The sequence below is a fragment of the Cimex lectularius genome, unplaced genomic scaffold (assembly GCF_000648675.2).
Source record: "Cimex lectularius strain Harlan isolate CLEC.00 unplaced genomic scaffold, Clec_2.1 scaffold129, whole genome shotgun sequence".
Taxonomy (NCBI): Eukaryota; Metazoa; Arthropoda; class Insecta; order Hemiptera; family Cimicidae; genus Cimex; species Cimex lectularius.
The window spans coordinates 1,336,300-1,354,401 of NW_019392715.1; the positions used below are offsets into that span (position 1 = coordinate 1,336,300).

General features: G+C 32.7%; 1 protein-coding gene across 4 annotated transcripts; it reads right to left on the bottom strand.

Annotated features, from left to right (window-relative positions):
• Positions 1–5,234: 5,234 nt before the first annotated feature.
• On the bottom strand, positions 5,235–13,750 carry LOC106665718 (peptidoglycan-recognition protein SB2-like). 4 transcript variants are annotated; one of them, XM_014392370.2, is made up of 4 exons: positions 13,235–13,750; positions 7,701–7,853; positions 6,873–7,336; positions 5,408–5,819 (listed from the first exon to the last, which is right to left on the bottom strand). In XM_014392370.2, the coding sequence occupies exons 1-4, from the start codon at positions 13,551–13,553 to the stop codon at positions 5,721–5,723; spliced, it is 1,035 nt and encodes a 344-aa protein (XP_014247856.1). In that variant the 5' UTR covers positions 13,554–13,750; the 3' UTR covers positions 5,408–5,720. The 4 variants fall into 4 exon arrangements, with proteins under 4 accessions (XP_014247859.1, XP_014247857.1, XP_014247856.1 ...); XM_014392372.2 differs by lacking the exon at positions 13,235–13,750 and adding an exon at positions 11,302–11,660; XM_014392373.2 differs by lacking the exons at positions 6,873–7,336; positions 13,235–13,750 and adding an exon at positions 11,302–11,632 and having other exon boundaries at positions 5,235–5,819.
• Between the last annotated feature and the right edge of the window lie 4,352 nt (positions 13,751–18,102).

Here is an 18,102-nt window from a genome sequence, read left to right on the forward strand (position 1 = left end):
ATTTTTCTGAGCTTTGGTAAGAAGAGGTCCACAGAAGCTGAATCGTGAGGTAATTTTCATTGAGCTTCTTCTTACAGTTCTGGAGGAAACATTTCGGACTTGACATCAGATTTCTTATCCCATTTCTTGAAATGCTGCTCGTAGATAGTGATGTTGGATGGATCTATTGTTTCTTCCATCTATAGACCTAGGTCGACCCTGCCCTGGCTTTCTAGTGTGAAGCCCTGTTTCTTTGAAGCACCAAAGAACTCTTCCTGTCTCCTGGCGACTTCACGCTGGCTGAATCCTTCCTCTAATAATGTTACGACCCTGACACTGCTACACTCACTCAAATGCCTGACTGGAGCCATTGCAAAAGGTTTAAGAACAAGAATAATTTTCAAATGTAATCAATGAAAGGAAAAAAATTAACTGAAAGCAATCCGTAGCTGTAGCAGAATGGAAGAGCATAATGCTACTTTGGGCAAATGGGATTAATCAGTGCAAAAGTAAATAATGAAAGTAAACAAAACATTATTTAACGTTTATTTAGACTACGATAACTCCTAATTACCTTTAACTAAGGTAGAAAGATAATGGATTTAATTTTAAACTAAATAAATTGATTGGTCATTTAAATCTTGGCGCAGAGGGACAACCAACCCCTCCTGGCGGACGGAAAAGGGAATGAGGAGCGGGGATTCTTTTCTGGAGGCCTCTTCCTTTTGAACTTCTGGACGAGAAGGAACGAGTTTTTTTATGAAAGGTCAGAAACATTTATTTAAAAATTCTATTTAAAAGTTTTTATATAAGTTTTTGTTTTAAAGTTTTTATATGACTTTTTAAAAAATTAGAATAGCTTATTGTTTTTCTGCCGTATCTTTTTCAGTTAACTTTTTTAAAATTTGGTTTCATACATATTCTTCGCTAATATCCTGTTAGGAACAAAGACTGCGTTGATAGAAACACTGACTACATATTCAGGTCCATGAACATATTCAATTCTACACTATTTGCCTACTATCTAATTACTGAAAATTTAATGATAAATTTTATGAAATGAAAGGGTTACCGAGGGGCTTCGATGGCCGCAATATGGCCGTTAAGATATTGACATAGTGCTCACCACTGTTCTTCTTTTCAAATCTAATAATAAATTAATTAAATATGCCCTTTTTTTTGGAAACGCTATGTAGACGATATTTTATATATATGGTCGAAAACACTAAATAATATAAAACAATTCCTCCAATTAATTAATTATTTACACCCTAGCATAAATTTTACATTGGAGATAAAAAAAGACGGTTGTTTAAACTTTGTAGACTTAAAACTATACATAATAAATATCCTAATTGAAATAGGTTTTATATTTAGTGGCCTAATTGACCAAATTACTTCTTTTAATTAATTATTATTTTTATATAAGGTCTTGGTTGAGATGATAAAAGTTAGTGTCACAGGCACGATTCGAACCCACAACCTTTGGTTCCATCCATATTGCTCTAACCACTTGAGCTATTGTGACTTCGTAGCTTTGAATCCCGCTCGTGACACTAACTTTTTCATCTCAACCAAGATCTTAAATAAAAATAATAATTAATTGAAATAATTAGTATGGTCAATTATGACTACTAAACATTAACGAATTATTATTAATGGAACCAGCTCATAGCATCGAATGCTTCAGAATGTTTTTTTTCTCACTACCTATTAAAGAGAAAAAAAACGACTAAAAATAATGAATATTAAGCTATATTTATTGATAGTAAAATGAATTAAAAAAAAAAAAAACTTTAAAAGAAGCAACAATCAGTCTCAGCTACACCACCAAAAATGAAATATTAGGTTTTCATTGCTTGGTGAACTATCAGAAAACGTAAGTAAAATTCTTAAAAGAGAATGTTTTATGGTAGCTGTTAGAAGTAATATACCGTCCAAAAATTGGTTGGGGTAGAAATCACAATGTTTGCAGATAACAGGGATAGGATAGGGGATAGGGATAAAAGAGGCGGCCACAAGGCCTACTGCACCTCGACCTGAATAGATCTATTGTCTCCCCTGTTATTTATAACTCATTGGCCAGCTTCTAGTTATTAATCAGCCTCTATAACTTTGTCAGCAGCTCCTTAGTGTAGGATCTTACTTGTGGTTTTTCTTGTCCTAGTTGCAAGAACCTGCACAGACCTTCACAGAATCATAAAATGTCTTCTGCCGTCTCCTCCTCTTCCTGGCAGTGTTTCTTCTGTTTGTACTCATAACTAGTGCATGTGCTTTCTTAAGTGGTAGTGCCCTGTTAGGAGTCCAACCAGAATCCTGGTTTGGTTGCGGTTACCTTCCAGTAATTCTTTGTGGATGGTCCTTCTATGAATCTCTTTGCATGCCTCTTATCTGTGGTATTATTCCACCAGGTTTTGGACTCATTAAGGATCCATTTTAAGATGTATCCTCTTTTGTGGCAGGATGCTAAGCCACAGTAGGGTTCAGGACCCAGAGAGTCCATGTTGGCCCCCTTTTTGGTTAACACATCAACCTTTTTGCTGCCTCTATACCCCGTGTGTCCAGGGACCCATGACAGGATCAGGTCTTTGTGTTTTGTAGTTAATTCACTTCTTCCACAATTCCTCCAAAGTGTATATCAACATAGAAAAACGGAGAATCAGCTTAAATATACACATACATATAGATTTCACAAATATAAAATTGGACTATACCTGTCTCTTATAATGGATGGAGCCATTATATCATACTGATAGCTAAATATTTGAAGACCCCTAGTTGCTATGCTGTGATGGAAATAGTACAAAGAAAAAAAGCACATAAATAGATTTAAGGTATAATAATTGTTTAATGAGACATGGCTCAAACATTAATGTACAAACAAGTACTATGTGGACGTATGTTATTATTAAGCTATGGGGTTTTACCGACATAGTAATACCAAAATTAAAGAAATACTACAAAATAAATTCTATATAAAATAATGGAGCTTGTCCTACGTTTTGAATTCCCTTCCGATAAGTAGGATTTTCCAGTATTTGTTGTGTTCTTTTAGAAACACAAGATTCCAGTCTTTTCAATAAGGCTATAATTTATGTTACAAAATGGATTTAGAACTGCTCCAAGATTCTCTTTTTTAGCTGGTATGTCTGCTGCCTGAAGTTCCGTCATGATTTGAGACACACTTTAATGCAAGGCTATTTTTAGGTCAAATTTCTTTATGGTATTAAGGTAGTCCCAAACAAGTTTTGAGATGAAGTCTCAAAACTCTCATGGTCTCGTAGGCTTGGAGCGCTTTATGCAAATACAATGCATAATGTGTTTAAAATGATTGGGTTGACTGAATTGATGCTAAATTAAAAATTATTATTTGGAGATCATGAGATGCGGTCTGGTGTGATGTAAGTTTAGAAAAACATTTTTTTTATCGTGCCAACGTTTTGATTTTTATTGAGATCATCTTCAGGGTCTGGGATTTATAAGCATTGTTTAAATTATACAAATACAAGTAGGATGTGAAAAAATGAATTTATACAATGCCAGAAATTTTATACTCAAAAGTATTTGTACACACTTAAAGTGTTTGTTTTCTGTATATGTACACTTTGATTGAATCTAAAATTGTCTTACTATTATATCCCCCCAGTTTGTGCAGGAAAAGTGAAAATTTGCCCACTTTGGAGCGAACATGGCAATCAACAATAGCCGAGCATTGACTATTGTTGCTTGGCAAGTAACCGAGTGCCCAACTCCACTAGACGGGATTCGGCTAACCCTTTGTTTGGCATTCAACGAATCCCGGAAATCTGGAGTCACTTTTATATTAAAAATAAATATGATTTATACTGAAATACATATTAAAATTGTTTTCCAAGCTTAGTATTGTCACTTTTTCAATTAATTATTGTTGAACTGGCACTGGGTTACCTACTGAGTCCATCTACTCTTGCAGTTTTTGATGTGACTCAAATGCATTTCAGCTTTGTGCCATCTTCAGTGGGAAACTGTCTAGACAGATCCAGTAGGTGACCTGGTGCAGTTCAACATTTGTTCACGAACTCACTGATCAACACCAACCAACTTTAATTATTTATTTCATATTCAGCTTGATCTTTCCGACTCTCCTGGTATCTTATTACTACAGCCTCTCTCAGTCAAATGAGTTCGGTGTTTCACCAACTTCGGTTGTCCGTCTAGAGATAAATGTGTCAACCACTTGTAGACCCAATAACCAAGCTTCGCAATGATGTATCTATTCCCATTCAATAGTTCTAATAAAGAAATAATTTGTACCTCGGTCATTTTAGTCTGCCTAGTTTCGCTGTTACCGGCAGTTCAGTACGTTATCTTTCTCATCTTCTTTTAGCAAAATTGTGTACTTTTATTTAAAAAAAATTCATTACATTCAAATTTAGAATTGTGTCAATCTTGAGTTTAGTTTAGTAAATATTATGTGCTATATTTCTTCTCTTGGTTGTATTGTTACATCTTAATCAAAATATAGGTATATGCTTAATGTAAAAAAAGTAACTTTCACTTGTCAAATAAGAATGAAGTAACAATTTTTTCATGATGTAAATTAATTGAGGAGTTGTAATCTAGAACAGAATGGTTAAAGACCTGGGGTCCACTCTTCAAAACAAAACAATTTATTACAGCTGAAAACATAATTTTGAGTATCATAAGTAGATGTTTTTATTTGTAAAACATTTAAATCATTAGTAATATAAGAATGGATGTGTGGTACTAAAAGACAATAAAATTTTTATTCAAGATCGATTTCAGGGGCTTCACATCCCCTTATCTGTCTTTTGTTTTAAAAATATAAATCGATGTCGAATAAAATTGTACAAGCAGACAGGTCATTTAGTTCCACACATCCATACTTATATTATGAAATACCACCCCGAAAAAGAAGACTTATTTCATTAATAATAGTGTCAAAGCCCTCATGATGGGTATATATTCATCAAAAGCATGACGAAAGAATTTTTTTTTCTTGCTTTCAAATTTGATTTATCCCTGAGTTTTTAAAAATATATAACTATAATATTAAGTTAATACATATATATTTAACAGTCATAATTGAGCTATTTAATGATTTCAATTAATTATACTTTTTATCTCAACCAAGACTTTAGATAAAAAAGTATAATTAATTGATATAATATTAAGGTTGATAATGTCAATAACAACAAGAAAAATTAATTTGTTCTAACTCTTTGGAAAAAGTATAAACTTTCATTTTAATTTTATATAAATATATACATATACATATGTACATACAATTATTTAAGAGTTTTTGTTTCTTTCAAATGATTCCCAATTAGGCCATTTTCTGATTTCTTCCATGAGCATTTCACCAGGCGAGAGGGTGTGTTGCAGTTGTTTTTGTCCATAAACTTTGTAGAATTGAGCAATTTTTCCTGCGGCATGTCCGGCTTCGATAAGATCACGGCCTGCATTGACTTGTTTTTTCGGCGGTTTTATATTTACAAAATTGCCTATGAATGCAATGCCTATGGACCGGTTATTATAAAATCGCGTGTGGGCTCCTTCAAGGCCCCATCCTCTGCCAATGTAAACATTACCATCTCCTCCAACAAGGAAGTTGTAGCCTATGTCATCAAAATCCCTTGATAAATGATCTGCTTGTATCGATCTGACCTCTTCAGAGCATGAATGAAACGTGGTACATGGATTACCAGCAGTATGGCCTATAATAACCATAGCAGGTGGGTTTATCGCCAACACCTGGGGTGGTCCGTTTGCTTTGATTGCACCCCACTGTTGTCTAGTAACCAATCGAAATGTTGCATTGGAATTGATATGTTCATCATCTGCAAATGAAGAAATTATTAAAATATTTTATGTTTTTGTAACACATAATAGTAAAATGCATATGTCCAGGCACAAGTTCGGTTAGTAAATCTGTTTTATAAACTGAAATTAGGGGGATGAAATATTCATTCTTTTCTATATAAACGCAATGATATAAATACATGTGTATATATATGATACATACAGAATGATGAATGGATGAGGAATAAAGAAAACCACCAATAAGAGTTTAAAAAAAAGATCAATATTGTTCATGAATAATACACTGCTCCATAAAAAATGTGGTACACTTTGATATTTTGATTTATTTTTTAATTTAACAATGTTTTGCCATATTGTTTGTTTTACTACTTGAAAAATGATTTAATAATTTTTATTAGTAGAGAAATATTAGTTGTCACCAATTGTAAGGTAAAAACACTTAATTCCAAATTTGATTTAAAGTTCATCAAGGTCATTTAATCTTTTAAAAATCATGAACTCTTTGGATCAAGATATGGTCTTGAAGAAAGAAGCAAATTCGGTTGTTACTGCCAAGCTTTCACTTATTTTAAGTTCATCATCATGGCAAAACCATCTTAAATATATCTACAGATTATTAAGTTTTTTACAGGCAATCTCAAATTTCCTTAAAGACCTACTCAGTCCTAAAATTGCCAAGGACTGTAACACCAGTCCTTTAAAAATGGTTTTATTCTCTGTTACATTGATGGCATGAGAACAAAACGATTATGAAAATATCCATAATCAGCATTACGTGGTGCTGTTTTAGGCTTGTCTAAAATGACGCTCATTGAGCATTCGTGATATCGCAAGAGTGCATGGTGTATTCAGAGACCCGGAATGGGATGTCAAAGAGCGAAGGGACCAACTGATGAATTTTCATTAACCAAATCTCTTAATAAATCCCTCAATTATAAAAAAAAGATGATAATAAAAAATACAAAACTTTCAAAGTGCACAATTTTTTGTTTTTTTAAAGCAGTGTAGTAATAGTTCATTCACTTGCAGACCATTTAAACCTAATCGATTAGTTTTGTTTACAATATTACCTTATTATGATTGTAGATTTTATAAGTTTTCGCCAGTGCATTGATTTCGAGTCCTTTCTTGATTAACAGGGCAAAACTTGATGCCATCTTAACAGTAACACGATTTTGGTTGAGCAACACACCAACGAGTAATGAACAGTCTTGCTTTAATTTGTCTTTAGGATCACCTATTTTATAAGAGTAATTATACCATCCAGTCCCTTCATAAATCCTTCCATCTCCTCCAATTACAAAATTGACTTTGATGTCAGTAAGGTTTTTGCTGAACCCATCAGCTTGATAAGCTCTTACTTGCGACTGGCAACCCCTTTCTGAGGAGCAATCTAGAAAAGCGCTCATAACAACACCCATCGAATCATGAGGCATGTGAGTATGTTGGGGCAGATTATTGTTCACTTTAGCATACCAGTAACCTCTGCCAATGAAGATGTCCCAAAAGTTTTTATTTGGTATATCATCCGTATCTGTAATGTTATCAATTAGAGCAAAAGTTTATATTTAATTAATTATGTAATGAAAATATATAATACAAATCTAGTAATTTTTACTGGGTAGTCTGCAAGTAAATGAAATATTTAACTTAATTAACTACAAATATGTTCTTTTATGCTAATTTGCCATCTGTGATTTTATTTCAATGAATTCCTCAATAGTTAACTGTATAGGTAGCTGCAATGGCTATCAGTATAGATGTCAGAGGGGAAGTCAAAATTAAATTTCAAAATATCTTCACAATCATTTAAATATTGATTCTATCCTTATTAAAGCTATTTCATTAAACTTAAGTATAGCGTTGAATTTTCAAGAATCATACAATAGAATAATTACTTGTGTTGATATTATCGTAGGCATGAGAATACCAAATAACAGCACCAAAAATCAATCCTGTGATCATAGCCACTGTGAAAACAGTAATGATAGTATATTTGAGAATTGTATATTTGAGTAACTTGATCAATTTCTCATTTTCCTTCAGCGGTTCTGAAAAAATTAGACATTTATTTTATATTATCCAAACACACTGGTGATATATGTTATGAAATGTTTACCGGTGTTACATCACCTCCTTAAGATATTCTCAAATTTTACTTTCTCCCTGTTAAATTTCTTCAATATATTTTTAACNATATATAATACACTGATAGACAAAATAAATGCACCACCCTTAGATTTTAATGTATTTATGTTTAAAAATAGGTTTGGGTGTAAAAATAAGACAATTAAAAAGAAAATGTTTATAACCTAATTTTGAACTAACAATTATTGAGTAAAGAACAAAAAAAAAAAAACCAGAAAATTCAAAAACAAATAAAAATGTATAACCAACCTTTTGTGTCCCCTTTAACACTGAATATTTTCACCTCTGAATCGTGTCCATTAAACGCCTTTGCATTCCTTAGAAAATATTTCTAATAAAATCCTGAGGAATTCTTTCCTATTTATCAAGAACAGCTGTTTCAACTCTTCTATTTGCAATCGTACTTGTCTCTTAAGTTTGTCCCAAATGTGTTCAGCTGGGTTCAAATCTGGACTTCAAGCTGGCCTCACCAAGCACCCAATTCAACCTCATTCAGGTAGCATCCACAATACGTGCTTTAGGGGCCCTGGTGTTATCCTGCATTACCAAGAATCTATCATTGATGTGGGGGGGGGGGGTAAATGGCACTACATGTTTTTACATTATGTCTTGTAAGTACCTCTTTGAAGACAAGAGTTCTTCCTTGCACAAGAACTGTCAGTTAAAAAAAGTTCGAGCATTCAAGGAAATGGCACTCCAGAACATCACTGACCCACTGTGGAATGCCACCCGAGGAACCATACACTCTCTTGTGCATCTTCCTCCATATGAGATTATGCCCATCTGAAGATTTGAGGCCAACTCACCTCATCTGTAAAGAGTACGCGTCTCCAATCTTCCAGTGCCCAATTCACATTACCCTGACATTGTTATATTCACTCAAATGCCTGGCTGGAGCCACTGAAAAATGTTTAAGAATAATTATTCACAAATCATAAGATGCGGTCTGGTGTGATGTAGGTTTCAGAAAAACATTTTCTTTATCGTGCCAACGTTTCGATCTTTATTGAGATCATCTTCAGGGCNCATGTAATTGCATCAAATTGTAAATGAATTATTTTTAATTGTATATCAACAGGAACGTCATCAACTTGTGTGATAATGTATGGTGATTAGTGACCGTTTGTCAATGATTATTCAGAAATCGTGAGATGCGGTCTGGTGTGATGTAGGTTTCAGAAAAACATTTTCTTTATCGTGCCAACGTTTCGATCTTTATTGAGATCATCTTCAGGGCCTGGGATTTACAATCATTGTTTAAATTTAACAAACCATCCCTAAATTTAACAAAAACATGTAGGATGTGGAAAAAAGGTGAATTTATACAATTAAAAAAATATTTTGGTCGTGTTGAGAGTGCCAGTGAGATACTCTCAACACGACACGCAAGAATGGCACCCTTACGCAGAAAACAAACACTTTGAGTGAGTAGAAATACTTTGATTGAATAAAAAAAAATTTTTTTTGAATTGTATATAAATTCACCTTTTTCCACAACCTACATGTATTTGTTAAATTTAAACAATGTTTGTAAATCCCAGACCGTGAAGATGATCTCAATAAAGACTGAAATGTTGCCACGATAAAGAAAATGTTTTTCTGAAACCTACATCACACCAGACCGCATCTCATGATTTCTGAATAATCATCGACTAACAGTCACTAATCACCACACATTTCTACACGAGAAGAAGGTTTAAGTATAATAACAAATGAAATCAACAAAGGAAAATTGTTAACTGAATGCAATCTTTAGGCATAGGAGAATGGAAGGGCACAATGCTACTTTTTGTACAAATGGGATTAATCTGTACAAAAATAAACAGAGAAGTAATCAAAGCATTATTAACTTCTTATTTTATTTACAATAGCAATGAAAACTAAATAAATTGAGTGGTGTGTTAAATTTGGTCTTCAGTGTATTAATATTATAATTATTATTAATTTAAAGGAGCACATAGACAATTTTTAATTTTTCAAAATCCTCACGGACTAAACATCTATAACCCCCATTTTCCTACAAAATTGTAATGGATGCTACAGAGTTAATTATTATACCAAATGTAAAGAACCAAGAGATTCATGAAAATTACTACATTTATTTATTATTACTATTACAATTAGGTGATGAGGGCCTTTTGATAAGCAGATCCAGCCCACCGACTACCACTTTCTTTTATTCACGTTTTGTAATGCGTTTTTAGTCAGAGGGGCGGATCATGGTGGTTATATCAGTAGGTTGGAACAACCTGGTCTTAGCCGTATTTCCATGATTCTTCCGACTTTTTTGGCTGTATCTTGTTCATTAGAATTCTACTATTTCAACAATTTCTTACCAACTTTTACTCTAGAGTTAAAAGTATAATAAATATACTTAAAATTTGTATAAGGGTACCTCTTAAATTCTATTTTCTAAAGAAGGAATCAAAATAATTTGGAGTTTTGCCAGTGACATTTAATGGCAAATTTTAAATTCTAGTTGCTATCACAAATTGCCATATTTGTAGTTATAAATGAAATAAACTAAAAACAACATTTTTATTGTTCCTGGAAAGACTGTTAACTTTTAAAAACTTTCAAAAGATTAAATAGTTATAAATTTATGTATGTAAATAAGTAATATATTGAATTTTTTAATAATAATAAAAGAAAACCCGTGGAAATGTTTTTCAACATAAACAAAATAAATTCAAATAAGACAAGTCAGTCTTAAACATTTTATCTCATTAAAAGATAGTTCTTACTCACAGTTTTTTTTTAATAATCAAGTTTTTAAGCATTAAATTCTCAACATCAGGTTGAAGGAGTTACAAACACATCTCTCGATATGAATTATAAGAGATACATCTCAGATTAGCTCTTCATGTCGAAAGAGATGTTTGTACCTCCTTCAACCTGATGATTTAATGCTTGAAAACAAAAAATTGCGAGTAAGAACTATCTTTTAAAGAGATTAAACAACATACCCAAACCACATTTATTATTTCTATTAAAATGAATGATAAAATGCAGCTTTTGATCATATTACGTAGCAAGTGGTTCATAATCTAATATTTGTTTGCACATTATCTGGCAATTCTAGTATCTTATCATAATTATTGTTTTTCAAATGACTATAAGAGGATCGTTATTTCTTGCATTGATAGAAGAAACACATTTTTAACGGTCAAACTATTTATTTTTTTAAGATACGTTTTGAACAGAATTGAACTTTGTACATTATGAATGCGTAGGTTTTTCCTGATGATAGTCCAGTCATCATGTCAAAGCTAAAATGCCGATTAATTTTATAATATCTGGCTGTAGTTAAGTTGGTTAGTTGTTGAGAACAACTGCTTGAAATTTACTTACCGTCAGTATGAACGGAACCGGTGTTTTTAAATACTTCAATTAAGTACTTCATGAAAGCCCGATCGACTGGGCGGTCCGGATGAACCGAGTTGAATTGTCTTTCCGGGTCGTGATAATTTCGGCTGGCTCCATACAAAAAGACCAACTCAATTTTGTCCATTGTTGATCTATCATGAAAATTCATAGTTGACAGATTCTCAGAAACAACTAAACAGAGGAAATACTAGCAAACTACAAACGAGATCGTGACCAAGAACAACTGGTCTTTGAATCTATCCTCTTAAAATTATTATTTGATTCACTTTGTCAGATACGTTGTTAAGATTGTACAGAAGAAAAATCAAACAAAAACAACAAGTTATCAAAACTGATAAAACAGTGATATTATATACATATAATTTTTTTCCACATAGTTATCATAAAATGATCTTTTTAAAAGCAAAATATTTCAGCGGAGGCTCCGAAACACCGAACATGTTTCGGCGGGTGTATTTTTGGTTAACAAAAAAACAAAATGTTCTACGAATACGCCGTAGAATATTCTACTTTGGTATGCTTTAAAACGATAAATCAACAAAATACTTCTTTTTTGCATATTTTAACAAACATTCTGTAAGAATAGATCAGAAAAAGGTCAAACTTGGATTTGACCTCATTGTCACGATTATAGCGTTATAAAAAAACCTTTGTTACCGTCTTTCGCAGAAATTTAATTTTTTTGGCTGATAATTTCGACGACCTTCGTGCATTCCTAGTGCGAGCTCTAATATCACACATTTTTCTCAAAAGCTTGTGGACCGATTTTCATGGTTGATAATCCGTGTTAAAGAAATTTTCAAGTGCATTTTGTAACTGTATCAAATATTGAAATCGGACTATTATTTCCATTAAAAAAAAGAAAGTTAATTTCTGGTACCAAAGTCGTTAAAAAGCTTTCTTGACGTTGAAATCCTTTTAGCAGTTTTTGAATTATATTCCGATAAAGAATTATAGAAAATCAGAAACAATTTAGGGGTCAAAAAACCGATAAATTTAAATTCAAACAAAAATTTATATTTAGGTGTCTCTACGAGGTTCTAAAACGAAATTCCATATTATTTTCACGTAAAAAATTTACCTAGTTTACTTGAAAAATATTTGATTTTTACAAATTTTTTGGCTATTGATAACCTATATTATTATAATCTACATAATAAATGCTGTAAAATGATATATCCTCATGTTTGCTTTGAACAAGTTGAACGGCGAAATAAAAAGTATTAAAAAAAGAAAATTTCAACTTTCAATAAGTGGCTGATATATGTCCGCTATTTTGTAGTTTTGAATTACAAAAAAAAGTTCGGGCCAAACCCCATTCAGATTCTACGTAAAAAATTATGTAAAGACCAATGCTATTTTTTCAAGTTATTTCCAAACAAAGGAAATAAAGGGGGGGTATTAACAAATAATTACCCGGTATGTTACATATATAAATATATATTTTATTTCTTTAAATGGTCGTTTTTCAACTTAAAACATTTCAACGTAGCTAGAATAAGGAAAAAGCTGGGCAATTATCGGTTCTGTGCTACCTTCTTTAACGTCTAGCTGTTTATTTTATGGTCGAATGCAAATAGGCGGTGATAAAAAATATAAAAATTATATTTTTGATAGTCAATCGCCTATTTTTTTGTATGGGTTAAAGAACTTCATAAATCCCGGGAATTGTATTCACACATGCGTTCATAAGTAGACTAAAGTTTTGAAGAGGATTGGTGTTTGAGAGAAATATTTGAAACAAAGAAAATAATTATGATCTATTGCTGGTTGGTTGTGGAGACAAAGCATATTGCGCACGAGGAAAAGAAAAAACGCGAAATTCTAGGGTTCATTTTCAATAAACAATTTAATTAATAATTTTTAAATTTCAAATAGAAAAAAAAAAAAATCTGACCTTTAGTATTAATAATCACAGTATTGTTTAATTCCGTATTCAAACGGTCCAGCTTGTTAATGGCGTCAGGTACGAATTGTTTATCTTTTTCGGAATCTTCGCTTGTGAATTTGTTGAAGACGAAGACGTCGCCAATTTGGACGACGCTTTTGTTGAATTTGGCGTTTTGAATTTTTGCAGCGGGTCCGTCGACGGCGATGCACGCAGGCAGTGGCGAGTCGTCGACTTCCTCCAACGCCGCCCCATCGCCGTCCTCGAGCTGTTCTACAGCCAGATTGCCCTTGCCATGTCCCACTATCTGCAAATTCTCTCCTGACATCGGCAGACGTTCCGACACTCCGTCAAACCAGTCGTGACGGACGACTGTCAACTGATCAGTGATCACACTGTTGATGTTAAAACGCTGAAACTTGCCTCTTGGCTCTTATCCTGTTGAATCACAAGGATTTCACATTTTCACCTTCACGAGCAGAAGTAGGGAAACAAGGAAACTCAACCAGCGCTTCACTCGGCTACAGCATATATTATTGCTCACATTATAAATTTATACGTATGTGCATACTGCATAGTATACAGGGTGTCCTTTTCAGATGGACCGGCTGAAATTTCTCTTGTACCAATGACGCCATCAAAAATACAAAAAAATACATATTTAATATGTTTTGTCCAGTTTAAAAATTTTACCTTTTTGGGGGAAAAATTATGCAGGATACCTAAGGCCCAATTCAACTTCAAAATTTCAAATACGACCTATATATCCTGACACATAATTTTAAAGGATTTTTTACGCTGAAAACAATGGTGCAATCGCAATTTAAATTGATAAAAAAATACAAAATTATAGCACAAAGTTGAAGAAAAAAAATGCGTTTCGTTTGTTTTGTTGTTAATTCCGATAATTTGCTTCTTCACTAAAGTAAACATTAATTGCCTTTATTGTTGATATTCTGTCATTGTCCAGCTCACATTTAGTTTTCTTCAGCCTCCCATATCGACATTTGTGCAAGGAACTTATGTTTCAAGATTATATATTACGAGCAGATCGAAGGCACGATAGCTCAAGTGGTTAGAGCAGCGGCGAATTGAGCTGAAGGTTGTGGGTTCGAATCCCGCTCGTGACACTAGCTTTTTCATTTCAACCAAGACCTTACATAAAAAGATTAATTAATTGAAAGAAGTAATTTGGTCAATCAGACCACTAAATGTAATGAATTATATATTACGATCTTTTTCTACAAGGACTACAAGTTGATTGTATGTACACTGACTTTTCAAAAGCTTTTGATTGTGTTGATCATATGAATCTACTACAAAAATTTGACAAATTAGGCATACATGGTAACATATTACACTGGTTTGCATCTTATTTAGAAGGTATTATGGTTAAAATAGAACAGTATTGTCGCCATAGTTTCCTAGCAATTTCTGTGGTTCCTCAAGGTTCGCACTTAGGGCCTATTCTGTTTAAAATCTATATAAATGATATCTCTTATTCTCTTCCGTCCGTTATGACCTTACTTAATGCAGATGATTTAAAAATATTCCAAAAAATTAATTCTGTTTCTGACTGCTTACAACTTCAACATGCCTTAGTAAAACTTAATAATTGGTGTGGTGTTCAGTGACTGCTAGTTAATGATTATTTGGAGATCATGAGATGATGTGTGATGGTTCTGTGATGTGGTTGTGATGAAGGTTTAAGAAAAACATTTTCTTTATCGTACCAACATTTCTATCTTTATTGAGATGATCTTCAGGGCCTGGGATTTATAAAGATTGTTTAAATTATGCAAATACATGTAGGATGTGAATTTATACAATGCTAAAAATTTTAGACTTAATCAAAGTATTTGTACCCACTCAAAGAGTTTGTTTTCTGTCATTATTGAGTGTTGTGTTGAGAGTGCCATTGAGATATTGATGTTTTATGTTTATATACGTTGGATTTTGAAGGGGTGGGGAAGGAAGGTTGAACAGAAATTTAAACAATGTTTATAAATCCCAGGCCCTGATGATGATCTCAATAAAGATCAAAACGTTGGCATGATAAAGAAAATGTTTTTCTAAAACTTACGTCACACCAAACCGCATCTAACGATCTCCAAATAAGTAATAATTGGTATTGAACTAATAATATTGTTTTAAATTCTGACAAATGTTCAGTTATGACTTTACATAAAACAAAATATCCTATCAAATTTAACTATATCAGACTCACTTCTAATTAGATATGAAATTGTTAAAGATCTTGGCATCATTATTGACAGACAAACTTTCACACACACATTAACAAAACTATTGCTAAAGCAAATAAAACTTTAGGGTTTTACGTCATACTAAACATTTCCATGATCCAGATACATTAAAATTTTATATACACCCAATATAAGACCTTTTATTGGATTACTGCTTTGGGCTCCCTTTCAATCCACCCATATCAGTCACATAGAAGACACATTTTTTAAACTCATTCAAAAATATAAGATATATTCAATGTCCAAATATATTAAAACCAATAAAACTATTTTTGAACAAATTATAACTTTCAATAAAATTCTCAATTACACTAAAGTTATGACTCAAGAGAAATTTGACAACCTGATCATAAACTCGAACGGGGAAAGACAAGGACTGGTGAATGGACTTGGCACAGCAACAAAATGGAAACTTTGATGATGCAGATGACACAAATTAAATACGATTATAGAACACATCAACACTAACCAAATTGCACTTCAAAATGAAATAAAATTCATGTATTCTCTTAATGAAAGAATAATCAGAAATTTAATGAAACAGTATGCACCTTAGAGAGTGAGTAATGGAGAGGAATTAGCATATAAAATAAATTTGCTTGGGAGAAAAATTAGAAGTAGTCAACAATTGGCCTCAGTTAAAAAAAACTTTTAATCAATTACATTTATCAGTTTTTTAAAATTTATTTTATTTATTTAAATGGAGGTTCGCAACAGCAGAGGTCGTATCAACCCTCAGGCTGTCGGTGTTTTTGAAAAAAAAAGAAAAAAAAAGAAGCCCATTTGTAAGTATGTCAGGTTCAAATGCAGGGCCACTGAATTCAACCTTGGGTCTTTACCTTAGAATAATGGCTAAAAAGACAGGTCCTTGTCGCTCGTCAGAGACTCTCTGTAATAAGTGCTCCAATTCAACTCGAATCCTCCTCTTTCTACTCCAATTCAACTCGAATCCTCCTCTTTCTAACAGGGCAACTAATTCAACCTGGAGACGTAGGACTTGTCAAGAGAGCATGTACTGGTTGTTTCCATAAGTGTTTGGTTAGATTGGTCATGATAGATATTTGGTGAACGACCCATGATAACATACAATAGTACCACAGCCCTCGTGAAGGTATATTCATCGAAAGCTTGATGAAAGATTTTTTTTCTTGCTTTCAAATTTGATTTATCTCAGATTTTTAAAAAAAGATATAATTATAATATTAAGTTAATCTATATATGCTTAGCAGTCATAATTGATCTATTTATTTCAATCAAGAGTTTAGATAAAAAGTATAATTAATTGATATAATATTAAGGTTGATAATATCAATNATATATAAATAATACATACAGAATGGTAATGGATCAGGAATAAAGAAAACCACCAATAATAACTACAAAAAAAAACCATCAATATTGTTCCTGAATAATACACTGCTCCATAAAAAATGTGGTACACTTTGATATTTTGATTTATTTTTTAATTTAACAATGTTTTGCTATATTGTTTGTTTTACTACTTGAAAAATGATTTAATAATTATAATTAGTAGAAAAGTATTAGTTGCTGTCACCAATTGTAAGGCAAAAACTTAATTCCTAATTTGATTTAAAGTTCAACAAGGTCATTTAATTTATTAAAAATCATGAACACTTTGGATCAAGATATGGTCTTGAAGAAAGAAGCAAATTCGGTTGTTACTGCCAAGCTTTCAACTTATTTTAAGGTGATCATCAGGGCAAAACAATTTTAAATATATCTACAGATTGACATATTTAAGTTTTTTTACAATCTCAAATTTCCTTAAAGGCCTACTCAGTCCTAACATTGCCAAGGATGTGTTACAGTCCTTCAAAAATGACTTTATTCTCTGTTGTGTTGGTGGCACGAAAACAAAACAATTTAGAAAATATCCATAATGAGCATTATGTGGTGCAAGTTTTAGGTTTGTCTAAAATGACGCTCATTGAGCATTCAGTGATATCGCAAGAGTCCAAGGTGTATTCAGAGACCAGTAATGGGATGTCCAAGAGCGAGGGAACCACCTGATGAATTTACCAGATTGTACAGTTGCTTCTGCTTCTGAAACATCTTAAAAAAATTGATCTGTCTGGGATGTGTCTGTTAATACTGGAAAAGTAAGGAAACTCGCAGAAATGAGACTACATCCACAAGGCTAGCAACATGGCCCAGTGATTACGAGAGATCATTGTTGGGATCAAGTTTGCAACGGAACACTGACAATGGATAGACACTGAATGGACGAATCAATTGAATGGAGAGGGTTGTTCGGGTGTGGTTCAGTTATAGTGTGGAGTGGAATTTGTTTGGGGTCAAAAACTGAGTCAAATGTTTTTCATAAGACACTTAATGCAGAAATCTACATAACAGATATTCTTGACGGATATGTGGTACCATTTGCTCCTGTTATTGGTGAGCAATTTTTATTTATACAAAATAATGCATGATGAGTGTTGCCACCAGTGTAATGCACTACTTTAACCCTCCTACAACCTTATCTGAGTTGAAAGTTAAATTAGTTGAGATTTGGGATGAAATTCCAGGGCAAGGTTAATGGCTTAATTATGAGTATGCTAAAAAGATTAGAGTGGTAGAGCAAGAGGACTCTAC

Excerpts from the sequence above, each read along its gene's own strand:
- LOC106665718 (XM_014392370.2), bottom strand. The coding sequence starts at position 13,553 with ATGTCAGGAGAGAATTTGCAGATAGTGGGACATGGCAAGGGCAATCTG. Across the intron at positions 7,854-13,234 it reads TGTGATTATTAATACTAAAG|AACCGCTGAAGGAAAATGAG; the intron begins GTCAGATTTTTT and ends TAATTTTTTCAG. Across the intron at positions 5,820-6,872 it reads AAATCTACAATCATAATAAG|ATGATGAACATATCAATTCC; the intron begins GTAATATTGTAA and ends CTTCATTTGCAG.